This window comes from Bos mutus, chromosome 4 (genome assembly GCF_027580195.1).
Source record: "Bos mutus isolate GX-2022 chromosome 4, NWIPB_WYAK_1.1, whole genome shotgun sequence".
NCBI classification, from domain to species: domain Eukaryota; kingdom Metazoa; phylum Chordata; class Mammalia; order Artiodactyla; family Bovidae; genus Bos; species Bos mutus.
The window spans coordinates 110,378,992-110,393,758 of NC_091620.1; the positions used below are offsets into that span (position 1 = coordinate 110,378,992).

The 14,767-nt window shown below is 39.8% G+C and overlaps 1 protein-coding gene across 7 annotated transcripts in view; it reads right to left on the bottom strand.

Annotated features, from left to right (window-relative positions):
- The window catches only part of CDK14 (cyclin dependent kinase 14), a 664,341-nt gene that overhangs the window by 454,383 nt on the left and 195,191 nt on the right, over positions 1-14,767 (bottom strand). For all 7 annotated transcript variants that reach the window (XM_070369889.1, XM_070369886.1, XM_070369885.1 and 4 more), the window contains one exon: positions 179-258. In XM_070369889.1, coding sequence (XP_070225990.1) covers positions 179-258 — 80 coding nt within the window. The remainder of the gene's footprint in view (positions 1-178; positions 259-14,767) is intronic.

The window sequence follows — 14,767 nt, forward strand, 5'->3', positions numbered from 1 at the left end:
TATTTAACATGACTTGATGTGATTGTAAGAGGTGCTGATTTTATATTTCAGTTCACACATTCCAATTAGAAATAGAGCCATATAATTTAGAAACAGCATATTCAGAGGTGTATACTATTTAAACAGTTATGGGCATCACACAAACACAAAAGCAAGGATAACAAGGGAAAATGCCTACCTTCCCTGATAGCTGTAAAAGGTGTACCTTCCTCTTCCTGCAGCCTGATCACCTTCAGGGCTACCAGCTTTCCATTCACCCTGGAGAAACGGAGAAACAGAAGAGAAGGAAATCCATGAACATATGGTCTTGTTAGGGTTCTAATTGGGCTTCCCAGGTGGCACTAGTGGTAAAGAACCTACCTGCCAATGCAGGAGACATAAAAGACACGGGTTCGATCCCTGGGTTGGCAAGATCCCCTGGAGAAGGGCATGGCAACCCATCCAGTAGTCTTGCCTGGAGAATCCCATGGACAGAGGAGCCTGGCAGGCTACAGTCCATGGGGTCGCAGAGTCAGAAACGACTGAAGGGATTTAGTACACACTGTTCTAATTGTCTTCATTACGATTTGTATTTTATGGATTTGCACTAAAAATGACAGTGACTCAATTATGCCACCACAACAAGACTAACTTCAGTAAGGCTGGGAACCCTATATCATCATCATAAATATTCACACTTCAAATATTCACATTTTAAATATTCACACTTGCATAGTCCAAGATTTAACTCAAGTTTTCTGTGATTCACTCAATGTGCTTTCCAACATGTAACTAGTGCTTAACAAAAAAAATACTGTTTGATCAATTATTCAGATTAATTAAAAATCAAGTACTCAGAATAACACTCTCCCTTTATTTCTCCAATAGCTCCTTTGTTTCTTAGGATCAAATGTCTGTAGGGCTTCCCAGGTGGCTTAGTGGTAAAGAATCTGCCTGCCAAGCCGGAGACCACAGGTTAGGTCAGGAAGATCCCCTAGAGAAGGAAATGGCAACACACTTCAGTATTCTTACCTAGGAAATTCCATGGACAGAAGAGCCTGTCAGGCTACAGTCCATGGGGTCAGAAAGAGTCGGACACGACTGAGTGACTGAACAACAAGAACTTCATTTCCAGTCTTAAGCTGACGTCATTCAGTCCCCAAAGATGGAAAACTGACCCTGGCTTCTTGCTTCTCCCCTCTTCTTTCTCTGTCTCTATCAATACCACCTGTTCCTCTCTTTTTTGCCATTTTCTTAAGCTAGAGTCTCCTAAAGTTGTATTTAGTCTGATGATGTTTTATAATGCTATATATCATCACAATAAAAGTTAAGAATATTTTACTATTACAAAATTATACAAGACCCATACAAAACAGATTGTTCTTCTAGACACATTCTAAATGTGCATCAGCTCTAATTAAAAGTAAGATTACACTAGGCAAGTAACTTTCTATACAATCAATTCTGTTAATAAAATAAAGACATTCTTCTAGCTGAATGTTCTACTTTTACCTTGACTAGGCTTACCAACATATTTCATACTAATATACTTAAATAAAATAAGTAAAATAAGCACATATTAAAAATGTAAAAGCTACAAGAAAGCTGTAATGAAAAGTAAATCTCCCTGACATAGCCAGCTCCCACCCTCTGAGGTCACTTAACTCAGGTAACTTAGCTTGATATGTGTACTTAACACACACATATACAAATGGTAATATGCCATACGGGGTACAGTGTATATTATTTTTATCTCTCAATATATTTGGGTGACTTCCTCATAAACTCATAGAAATCGTCTTTTGTTTTTAGAAAACCACAGGGTGTTCCTTTGTCTAAGTGTAGTATGCTTAACTTAATTCCAGTCCTCTGCTGCTGCTGCTGCTAAATCGCTTCAGTCGTGTCCGATTCTGTGTGACCCCATAGATGGCAGCCCAACAGGCTCCCCTGTCCCTGGGATTCTCCAGGCAAGAACACGGGAGTGGGTTGCCATTTCCTTCTCCAATGCGTGAAAGTGAAGTCGCTCAGTCGTGTCCGAATCTTAGCGACCCCGTGGACTGAATCCCACCAGGCTCCTCCGTCCATGGGATTTTCCAGGCAAGAGTACTGGAGTAGGGTGCCGTCGCCTTGTCCATCAAGCTTTTTAGTGGAACATTAAGAAATTATCCTACACACAGGTTGTACCAATTTCTACTACCTATAGCAAATAGGAGCTTGGGTTCCCCCTTTACTGATAGATCCTAGGTTATCGACCACTGATTTGGCCAACTTGATGGAGGAATAGAGGTTCTCACTGTAGTCTAAATTGCAACCAGAAGTCTTTAGAGCTTATGGAATCAACAGAGAGCCCATGCGTCCCAGAGAATCCAGTGCCTGAGTCTGAAATAAAAGAATCTGAAAGTCTCTTTCTTGTAAACTGCATCCAACTGGTCTATTTTTTATTAAAAAAAAAAATCCTGCCACAGACACAGAATTTGAAAGGTCAGGGATTTATCACAACCCAGCCATCCTAATGGCATCCCTCATTGAACTGATTGTTCAAATACATTACTGGTTACAGTAATCAAAGGACATCTGATTATAAGGCTCTGCAATGTGCTGTCTCCTCTGGGTTAGGGGGCTGGTTTATTTTCCCCTGTGTTTCAGCTGGGAGGACAGGCCTGGCACTTTTCTGCTCTGCAATTCTCTTCTCCTGAGTATGTCACCTTGATGTCTTTCTAATCCTGATTATGCTCTAGGTACCAGGTGCAAGTAAAACATTAATATTCATATGGGGTTCAACTGGAGACTGACTGTACCTTGCCCTCTCCACTTTGCTCTTTACGGCTGAGGGAGGCCTCCAGCCGGGCTTGAAGCTGGGATGCAGTCAGTATTGACATCTGCACAGATTTTCTCAGCCCAGCTGAGCTCATCACTGGCTCCCTAAGGAGGTGGGAACTGAGGCCAAGAACTGCTTGGAATTCTCCTTTCATTTACAGATAGTCTCCCATCACCAATAACACATACACACACAGAGCCTTCTTCCCACAAAGCTTTTCCATCTCCCTTGAGATTGCTGGCTTACATGCACTGAATTCTGGAATATAGGGAATTTATGGTTTTGGAAGGCTATATGCTTAAAACAGATGCAGACCATGAAGCTATGATTCCCCTGTAATACACTGAAAGGCGATGAGCCTTTAACTGAACCAGCCTTGATACTTTAAATGCAACCAGAGAAGGAACACCTTTAAGCAACCTCATAGACCGTGTGCATCATTTCTGAGGTGAAATAAACCTTGAACATATTTACTATGATAAACTGCCTGAAAGAACAAGATCCGGGTTAATGGAATCCTGACTCTGTAGCATAATGCTCCATGAGTTAAACCTCCAACTATCAATTTCTATAGTTATGATAATCACAGGAGTTAAAGACACTGGGATTTTATGTGAAACTAAAAAATTCCTTAAAATTTATACTAGACTATTAGATTTAAGAGCAAAGGAACTTTCTTCTGTTTTGTTAACTGTTACATGCCCAATGCCTAAAACCATCTGACATACAGAATACACTCAAAATATTTGATTGAATGAATATTAAAAATGTTAATATACTAACATTTCTTTCCTTACATTTGCAAGATAATTCAAGAATAAAATGTAAAAATTATTGCTTTCAAAGATTTCAGAAATATCACATTTTTTTAAAGATTTCAATATCTTCTTTCACATTTAATTTTTTTTAACAGTAGGTCCTTGTTGGTCATCTATTTGGCATGTTCCTGTCAATCACAAAACTCTCAATGTTTGAGTTTAAATATTTATTTTGGGACTTCCTGGCGATCTATCAGTTAAGACTCCATACTTCCACTGCAGGGGCCATGGGTTCAATCCTTGGTTGGGGAACTAAGATCCCACGTGCTGGAGAGTGCAGCCAAACAAATAAATATTTTCTTTTTCAAATTAAAGGTGGAGTCTCTTTGTTTTTGATGATGCATGCAGATATATAAAATTTTCATTTCCTTAAGGTTTTAGAATTTATAGAATGCTTTGTTAATTAACCTTTTTCACCCAACAGACCAGTTTCAAACCCCTCAGTATCTTCAATAATCTGAGCTCAGACTGCTAATCAGTTTCTCCCTCTTTTCAACTGCTTAATTGGTTTCCCATTAAGAACCGTATTGATCATCAAATTGTTCTTTAACCTAGGAGTCATTGTGACTGTTTTCTTAATTTTTCACCACACGTCTAGACACTCACCAACTACTGAATCCCTCAGCATAAAGTCTAGTAAAAACATTAAGTCACTGGCTCAACTTTTGGAAAAGGTATCTCTTGAAAAAATAATTACAAATATTCTAATGTTCAACCTTTGGAGCATATCTAATAATTACTTTGTGTGGTTAAACTGTTTAATTAAATATGCAAAACACATACTTCAAACATTGACTTAAGTTCTTTAGAATAATTACGAAATTCAAATTGAATCAATAAATTAGAGCTGTTTACAGGAAAACACTGAAGATTCCTCTTTAACAAGTCTTATTAATTAAATCAAAGGCTAATGAATAGAAGGCAATCAAGACTTGATTGGCAACGGAGACATTAACCCAGGTAAATAACATTTTTAAAATGCTTTAAATTGTGTTAATACTACCACAGAACCTTCTGCTGGAGAAATTGCCAGGCTCATGTCTAGCTGTTCTAAGCCATACAGGGAGCTGTTTTAATTTCAGAGACTAGCTATCAGTCTCTAATTCTTCCAAGAACTGCCATTCCCAGCTTGGCCTCCCTGTGAAGCTTGCTGCATGCTCAAGGACGTGTGATTTCAAACTGGTTCTAACCACAAATCCAAATCTCTGCCAACTTCAGAAATTCTGTCCACAGATATGTGTGCCCATAAGTCTGTAAATAATAAAATTATCTTGTGTGGGTGAAGCAAGACGGAGAAGTTCTGAATAAGGAGAATGGCCTATTCATTTTTGCACGCATGTACTATTTTGACATTTCATGAACCCTACAAAGCAAAACTTTCCCACTCAGGGTCAATTTTCCAGGCTCAAAAGACGATGCACGAAGAGAATTTCCTAATGGACAATTCTCAAAGGAAAGCCTAAAGGTTTTCTATCAGATTAGTTACCGCAAATTCGTAAGATAACTTTGTACAATAAAACAAAATAACAAACATTATCTAGGTCATCTCTGAAAATAGTGTTCATGTGCTAACACCTAGGAGAAATTATGTCTAGAGGATATAAAGGAAATTAAGGCAATACACCTAAAAGAAATTTAATATACTCTGGCAAATTTAATATATTCTGCCTCTCTCTTCCATTATGAGTCTGTCTCAAGAGAAACTGCTATGGAAAATAATACCGAGTGCACGGAGATACACAGCTTTTGTTTCCTCGCTGTATTGGTTTAAAGCAACAGAAGGAAATGTAGTTACTACTGAGAGAGTGGCAATAGCAAGGCTGAGCACATCCAGGACAATATTTTGAACTGAACTTACACCTTTTTGGCAAAGTCATTAAAAATATTTTAAAGGTTTTACCATCAGTGTTTCTTTCATTTGTTCTCTCTTAAGACACTGGTTGGAATGCTGATGATACTGTATCACATACACACTTCAAAAATTAAAGGCAACTAAATATTCATGGTCTTACCATCTCCACCTAAATTCAATTTTCACTCAGGTATAAAAGAGAAACCATCTCAGTACTATTTAACCTTTGATATTCAGAAATACTCTAAAAGTACATTATTTATTCTGGAAAAGTAAATTTAGAATTTCAAGGTAAGTTGTCAGTAATCACACCTCACCCTAATCTTTATCAAAACAATACAGAAAAACAGGAAGAAGACTAATATTATTTCTGTTGAATTGATTTCTTTTTTAAAATAAAAAAAATTTATAAAAAGAATGGCATAATGGTTATTTATTAAGATATGATTAACAATGCAAAAAGTCTAATAATTTAATGCAATGAGAAAAAGGGTGCACTCAACCAACAATTATTATGAGATTGTACATTTGATAAAATATTGATAATGATGCTTCATTAAATGTACAAACTCATAATACTTTGAAACATAAAATTAGAGGAATATATATTGTTTCTGGGAGAAAAGAAAACAATTACATTTCAATAACTTAAAACTTGCATTTTTCCTAAAATAAAGTCTGTCAGTAAAGGATTTGAGAATCTTAGAACTTTAAAAAAGTAACCTCAGTGGAGGGAGGGTATGGACTGGGAATTTGGGGTTGGCAGATGCAAACTATTACATTTAGGATGGATAAACAAGGTCCTGCTGTACAGCACAGGGAACCATTTTCACTATCCTGTGATAAACACAATGGAAAAAACACAACCAAGAATGTATACATGTGTATAACGTAACTGAGAAGTGAGTCAGTTTGCTGTACAGCAGAGATTGGCACAATACTGTCAATCAACTATACTTCAATTTATAAAAACTAATTTAAAAAAACAGAAGTAAACTCAGTGATCACTCAAAACGAAAAAATTCTTACTGGGTTGGTTGTCACTCCCAGGAACAAAGCACTCCCTCAGAAGACTTTGTTGGAACTCAAATCCCCTAAAACGCCCACATTTTTTAGTCCCTCTTTATGTTCAGCCAAAATTGGCTTCCTGTAACTTCTACTCTCTCAATCAAGTTCTGAGTCCACAAAGACTAAACTAAATGCTCTTCCTCAAGACAGCCCTCCACTTAATGAAGTTTTACTATCCTGCCTCCTATTCAACAAATACTAATGGAGAGAATGTTAAGCTGTGCTGGGGATAAAGAATAAACAACCCAGACACGGTCCCTGCACTCACGGCTCACGGAGGAGATAGATGTAAAACATGTATCTACAAAGACAGCTAATCAAAGGGGGGCAGGAGATGCTTGCTTGCCAAAAACGGGACAATTTAACCATCACTAAACTAATACCTGTGATTGAAAGGCAGTAAATATGTTTAAATCAATAAGTTTACAATGAGATATTATTTACTTATTTTTTTAATTTTTTTAAATTTAATATATTCCTTACAAATTTAAGAACCCATCCTGAACCCTCCTCCCTCCTCCTCCCCATACCATCCCTCTGGGTCGTCCCAGTGCACCAGCCCCAAGCATCCAGCATCGTGCATTGAACCTGGACTGGCATCTCGTTTCATACATGACATTTCACATGTTTCAATGCCATTCTCCCAAATCTTCCCACCCTCTCCCTCTCCCACAGAGTCCATAAGCCTGTTCTATACATCAGTGTCTCTTTTGCTGTCTTGTATACAGGGTTATCGTTACCATCTTTCTAAATTCCATATATATGCGTTAGTATACTGTATTGGTGTTTTTCATATACAATGAGATATTATTTACTTATAAGTTCTATTTTTTTAAGATTTTTTTTTGATGTGGATCATTTTTAAGTTTCTTTTTCTTTTTTTCAGTTTATTTTTCATTGGAGAATAATTGCTTTAAAATGTTGTGTTACTTTCTGCCATACAACAAGGTAATCAGCCCTCAGTATACATATATCCCTTCATTTTGAACGTCCCTTCCAACCCTTATACCCAATCCCCCGAACCCACCCCTAACCCACCCCGAACTCACCATCACAGAGCACTGGGCTGAGCTCACTGTGCTATAGGGCAGCTTCTGATGTGGACCATTTTAAAAGTCTTTATTGAATTTGTTACACTACTGCTTCTGTGGTTTATGTTCCAGTTTTTTGGCCATGAGGAAATGTGGGATCTTACCTCCCTAAGCAGGAATCAAACCTGCACTTCCTACATTGGAAGGTGAGGTCTTAACCACCAGACCACCAGGGAAGTCCCCTATAATGAGACTTTAGAAGAAACTCATGAGTTACATTTGGAGCGTACTATGGATCCCACGCATTAGTTTAAAAACTGTTAAAGAGAACATGTCAAGCATTCACTTCCCTTTTCATATACCTTCCTATACACTACGTGTTGTCACTGTTCAGTTGCTAAGTTGCTTTGACTCTTTGCGACTCCATGGACTGACTGCAGCGTGCCATACACACGATACCTCAGTGTGATCAGATAGTGGATATGTGAAATTTCTCTGTAGAGATGCATCATGTGAAAAATGAAGGGGAAATGACAAAATCTGAATATCAACATTAACAGCTGCTGAAATCACACAAAAAAGCTACCAGATATTAAGTGCCTCCTGATGGGAGCACTCATGCACCTCAGTGGAATCAATTCAATCTGAATGTGACCAAGTATCATCTAATCCCTTATTTTAAGAAAACAAAGGAACAATTTATTAAATAAATAACACCATTTCTTATTGGGATAGAGTGAGAAAAGTCTACACTATAGGAAACTATAGGGATAGGAACCTGTTTCTTCAACAAATAAATTTCAAGAAAAAAAAAAGGTGGGGAAAGCCCACAACTTAAAAGAGAGAGATATCAACTAACTGAAATGAACTGCAATGTTATCTTGATTCCAACAAAGCTAATTTTAACACTGACTATATATTTGACGATTTGAAAAATTGCTAAAATTTTTATGCTTGATAATGGTATTGTGATTAGGTGCTTATCTAAAACAAGGTTCTTATCTTTCAAAGAAAAAATATACAATGATGTTTAGGGTTTGTTTCAAAATAACTGGGAGGAATGAAGACAGACGAAATACACAGGCTGTCAAGGACGGCATCATGGGCAGTAATGAAAACTCCAGTCTCTTCTAATTTTCTATAGTATGTTCTTTAAAAATGAAAACAAACTCCCAATAGAAATTGAGATAAATGCCATGAAGGAAATCACAGCATGCCATAAAAAAGATAAAGAACCTATTTTAACAGAAATACAAATGAACTTACTTGCAGAATGCTGCTGCTGCTAAGTCGCTGGTCTGACTCTGTGCAACCCCATAGACGGCAGCCCACCAGGCTCCCCCGTCCCTGGGATTCTCCAGGCTAGAACACTGGAGTGGGTTGTCATGTCCTTCTCCAATGCATGAAAGTGAAAAGTGAAAGTGAAGTCGCTCAGTCACGTCCGACTCTTAGCGACCCCATGGACTGCAGCCCACCAGGCTCCTCCGTCCATGAGATTTTCCAGGCAAGAGTACTGGGGTGGGGTGCCATCGCCTTCTACTTGCAGAATAGACTAACAGAAAACAAACTTATGCTTCCAAAAGGAAAAAGTAGGGGAGGGATAAATTAGGAATTGGGATTAACAGATACAAACTACTATAAATAAAATAGATAAGCAATAAAGACCTATTGTGCAGCACAGAGAACTATATTCAATATCTTCTAAAATGGGAAAAAGTCTAAAAAAGGATATATACATATGTATACCTGAATCACTTTCTACACCTAAAACATTGTAAATTGACTGTACCTCAGTTTTTCTTTAAAAAAAATAACCTATTTGAAACAGTTAGAGAAGGATTTTCTGAAAGTGTGACATTTGAGCTGAAACAAGAAATATAGCAAGAGTAAGTAAATAATATTCCAGGCAGATGGAACAACCTGTACAAAAGCCCAGAGGCAGAGAACACAATGCATTAAACAAAAATATAAGAAAGAGTGGCTGAGGCTTGTTGTCACTGGTGGGTAGGGTGCATGGATGGGGGAACGTGGATTGAAGGCAGGAAAGCTTGATCACAGAGGTCCTTAAGGGCCACAGAAAGGCCTGATTAAAACAAACACCACTGGGACTCTTCAGAAAAGAGATAGCATGGTTAAATTACATGCCTGCAGCTCCCTCACTATGGTGTGGAGAGGAGACTGAAGGAACCCAACGGTGGGAGCAGCGAGAAGGGAGGTGGGACAGTGACTGCTCTGGTCCAGGGAAAAGATGCTCGCCACCAAGAACCAGAGCACTGGCAAAAGCAATGGGAAAAAGGAAAACAATATTCTGAAGACAGATTCAACAGTCTATAAGCATAAACTGGACTGGGTGTAGGGCAAGTGGTGAAGGATGATTCCACATGTCCTGACTGCAATGTCTGCGTGGGTAGAAGTATGTGTACTGAGGCAAGGGAAACTACAGAAGAGATTTAGACAGAGATCCAAGAGTCTGTTTGGGAGGAAAGTAGTCTAGAAGTGACCAAGTGCAGACATAAGGGAAACATTCGTGTTTATGAGTCTGGGTCTCAGTACAAAAATCTAAGCTAGACATAAAAATGTGTGAATCATTGGAGGAGTTCAAGGGAAGCAATAATCTCAAGACAGCCAGTTTTCCGTTAAAGCAGGAGTAAAGAAAACACTAAGAAAAAGGTAGAATCAGAGAATGGTATTCTAAATCTAGATGACATGAAAAGAGTCTGAAGGATAGGGGGAGGCACAGAGTAGGAGACAGAGTAAGAAATACTCTGTGAGACCCTCAGTGAGGTCTGAGGGCCACAGAAAGGTCTGAGGTCTGAGGTCTTAAGGGCCACAGAAAGGCCTGATTAAAACAAACACCACTGGGACTCTTCAGAAAAGAGATAGCATGATTAAATTACATGCCTGCAGCTCCCTCATTATGGTGTGGAGAAAAGACTGAAGGAACCCAACAGTGGGAGCAGCGAGAAGGGAGGTGGGGCTGTATACCAAGGAGCTGTACACCTTATAGCTGTATACCTATACAGCAAGGGAGCTGTATACCACGGGTGGTGCTGTGGTAACAGATAAATACATAGACAGACAGGCAGATAGACAGACAGATTACCAAGCAGTAGATAGAAAACCGGGAAGTTATATACCACAGGTAGTGCTGAATATCCATTGGAAGGACTGATGCTGAAGCTGAAACTCCAATACTTTGGCCACCCGATGCGAAGAGCTGACTCATTAGAAAAGACCCTGATGCTGGGAAAGACTGGGGGCAGGAGGAGAAGGGGACGACAGAGGATGAAGGTTGGATGGCATCACAGATTCAATGGTCTTGGGTTTGGGTAAACTCTGGGAGTTGGTGATGGACAGGGAGGCCTGGCATGCTGCGGTTCATGGGGTCGCAAAGAGTGGACATGACTGAGAGACTGAACCGGCTGAGCGCTGTAGCAAACAGAGGTACTGAAATGGAGCAGAACCCTATGGTCCTTGAACCCCACGTCCTCAGTCTACCTTTTGTCTATGGAAAACCTTCAGCCAAAGGATAAATTTATAGTCAGAGAAGTGAGAAAACACAGAAACAAAGCAAAATAGTCAAAGGAGACCAAATAATAATATGTTCATTAAAGTCAAGGACCTTTGGTTCCCTCTCAAGGGCAATAGCTTTTCAAAGGCTTTAGTTCCTCTGAGCCATATCCTGTGAGCTGTCTTATAGATACTGAAACCTCCACCAGGCTGAAAAAGTTAACTACATGATGACCAGACTCTACCCATGACACAAGCTGCCACAATTCCGTGAAATGACCTCAAAAAAAAAAAAAAAAAATTAGAAACAAACTGACCCTAGAACTGAAGCTAAAACAACCAAACAGACACTGATCAGACCCCAGTGACCAATTTGAAGATGACTGTCAAAGCTGCCAGTGCTATTTCTGCATGGAGCCCCCTCCCTCTGTCTATAAAAGCTCTATGCGCTGGCTGTCAGCGGGCTGTGGGAGTGGGGGGACCGGCGGCCTTTGGACCGGTTGCGGGCATCCAAAAAAAAGCAAAATTCCTTTCCACCAACCTGGCCTCTTCACTGGCTTTTGAGCAGTGAGCAGCCAGACCCCACACTTGCCGTGTGAGGCAGAGGCAAGTCTATCCTGTCTTGGCTGTTACTCAGCAAAGCCACCCCTGTGTGTGTGAGGCAAGGCCTGGAGTGGGTTAGGGCCAGCCCAGCAGCTGCGCAAGAGACCAAAGTACAGGATCTCACTGCTGTCTACATTTTAAAACCCATTTGTTGTTGTTCAGCTGTACAGTCATGTCCGACTCTTTGCAACCCCATGGACTGCAGCACACCAGGGTTCTCTGTCCTTCACCATCTCCCAGAGTTTGCTCAAACTCATGTCTATGGAGTTGGTGATGCCATCCAACTATCTCATCCTTCGTCGCTCCATTCTCCTCCCACCTTCAATCCTTCCCAGCATCAGGGTCTTTTCCAATGAGTTGCCTCTGTGCATCAGGTGGCCAAAGTACTGGAGCTTCAGCTTCAGCATCAGTCCTGAGAGCTGGGCGTGTGGAGTCTTAGCCACTGGAAGCTACCAAGGAGTCCCCAGGGCAGTGCTCTTTGACACCACGCTTTCGACACCCATCCCATCCCCTCTGGGGGGACCTGGCTTCATTGACTGTCTTCTCTTTTTTTCTCTCTCTCTCCTTCCTCCTTCCCTTTTCCCTTTCAGACCCTCTAACCCAGCCCTTCCTCTCCATGGCCACTCTGTCCCAAACCACTACACTGACCTTCTACCTCTACCACTGGACTGTTCTGGAAAATTTGCATGTATCACACAGTGTTCAGTGGTGAATGAATGAGTCAACCCTTTACCTTATAAAAGAAGTACTCAAAATCCTACCACTCTGAGCAGCCTGTTTTAAATCTACCACCAGAAACAGCAGATCACTCAATTGTCTGTGGCCGTCTAACCTACCAGAACATAATCAGAACATTTACCCATGTTGGAAAAACAAGCAGATATCCAGCATTTACAGTGTTCCAGTCCACTAGCTTAACTATCTCCTCAAAAAGAAGAATTAAAGTTATTTAGGTATGACATAATCTTTTATGAACTTTTGCTGCTGCTGCTGCTAAGTCGCTTCAGTCGTGTCTGACTCTGTGTGACCGCATAGACGGCAACCCACCAGGCTCCCCCGTCCCTGGGATTCTCCAGGCAAGAACACTGGAGTGGGTTGCCATTTCCTTCTCCAATGCATGAAAGTGAAAAGTTAAAATGAAGTCGCTAGGTCATGTCCAGCTCTTCTCGACCCCATGGACTGCAGCCCACCAGGCTCCTCCGTCCATGGGATTTTCCAGGCAAGAGTACTGGAGTGGGGTGCCACTGCCTTCTCTGTATGAACTCCTAGAACACTATTTTTCTTTCTATTTTGACTTACTCAGAAATCATCTGAGTGGATCATCTGCCCTAAAATTTCCAGCTGGAGGAGGGGGAATGAAAAAAGGCATACAAGGGTTAGGTGACCCATTTCCATCTTCTTTGTGAACATCTGGACAGCTCAAGGCTGCTTACTGTATCCCCAGTTTTCCACAGATCCTCAAAGATGACTAGCAATGAGGGGACAATCTCAACTCCCAACTTCTTTAAAAGTCTGTGACACAGACATCTCAGACCCTAAATCAGAATCCCTCAGAGAACCATAGTACGATCAGACTTCCTGAGACATCTGATAATTTAATTCACTCCTACATTTGCTTTGCACTTTGGGGCTTAAAAGGAACTCTTCCCAGCATTATGGTGTCAGCAAAACATAGAGTAATTGCACTTACTTCTAGCCCAACAGCATCTTTTGTATGCAAACATCAAACCTGAGCTTTTCCTGAATTATTAATACTTCCTCTCCTTCCATCATTGAGCTGGACTGTATTGTAGTTATCTTGATGTTTGTTGGATTTTGAGAGATTTTTATCACCCATGTTGACATGTTAACCTTCCAGAGTTTTAGGGCAAACCACTGTACACATCTCAGTATTCTTCTGGAGTATCTCCAATTGCAAGGAACCATTCTGGGGCGAGCAAAAAGTTACCAGCATATAGTACTTGAGGAGATTACCAGCCAAAGAATAAATAAGACAGTATCAAGCAACTTAAATGCATAATAAAGGTAAGTTCTTTGTCCAAAAAAAAAAAAAGTAAAGCAAATTTATCAAAGACAAGGAATGAAAGAATTAACTTTTCAAGAAAAGGCAAGAAGCTTGGAAATAACGCCCAGGACACCCATAGATGTAAAGGTAGTTGGTTACACTACTCCTGAAGTTACTGGAGAAGAACTGTTTATTTGATGAGATGAGAGGGTTTCATAAGACCTAAGTAAATGTAATTTATTATTAGGAGTTTTGAGACTGATTTTTCACACAAAGTGAGATTTGAAGCTAACTATATTAGTTCTGTAAGTTTTCATCTTTAACGTACTGCAGTTCATATCCCTAAACATACATCTATATGTACACAGAGATGAAAACTAAGAATTAGGGCATGATGGGAAGATCAAGGAACAAAAAGAAGTAGGAGGGCTTTTTCTACTTTGTTTTTCTCTAGCCCCACTTTCAAGAACACTTGTCTTAGAAAACATATTACTGCAGTCTTTGGAAAGGTTGCATTTTACATTTCTAGAGAAATCACATTTTCTTCTTCTGAGGTCAAGTTGCCACTTCAAAACGATTTTTATCTTCAGTAGCTTTTTTTTTCCCCATAGAAAATGGTCCCAAAAAAGCAGAAAAGAAATGGACATATTTCTTGATGATATTATCATTTTTACCTGTCTTGGATTACTATTTCCTGGATAATTCTTACATGGCATCTCTTTTACTTTTGAACAAACTCAGGAGATAGCAAAGGACAGGGAAGCCTGGCGTGCTGCAGTTCATGGGGCAGCAAGAGTTGGACATGCCTTAGCAACTGAACAATAACAATATCTTATACCATTAATATACCTAAAAATAAAAATAACTCATAATTTTTAAAAAGTCTAACTACAGCATCAGAATGACAATGAGTCATTCATTACATGAGCTGGGATTAAAGAAAAGATGATGAAGTCTGATATTAACTCTTATAGCATTTCAAGCTTCCTAGTTCAAAGGTATGTTTAAAAGATGATATTCCCATTTCTCTCAAGGAGAGTCATAAATGTTCCCCCTCCTCTAGGAAAGACATACATGTTCAGC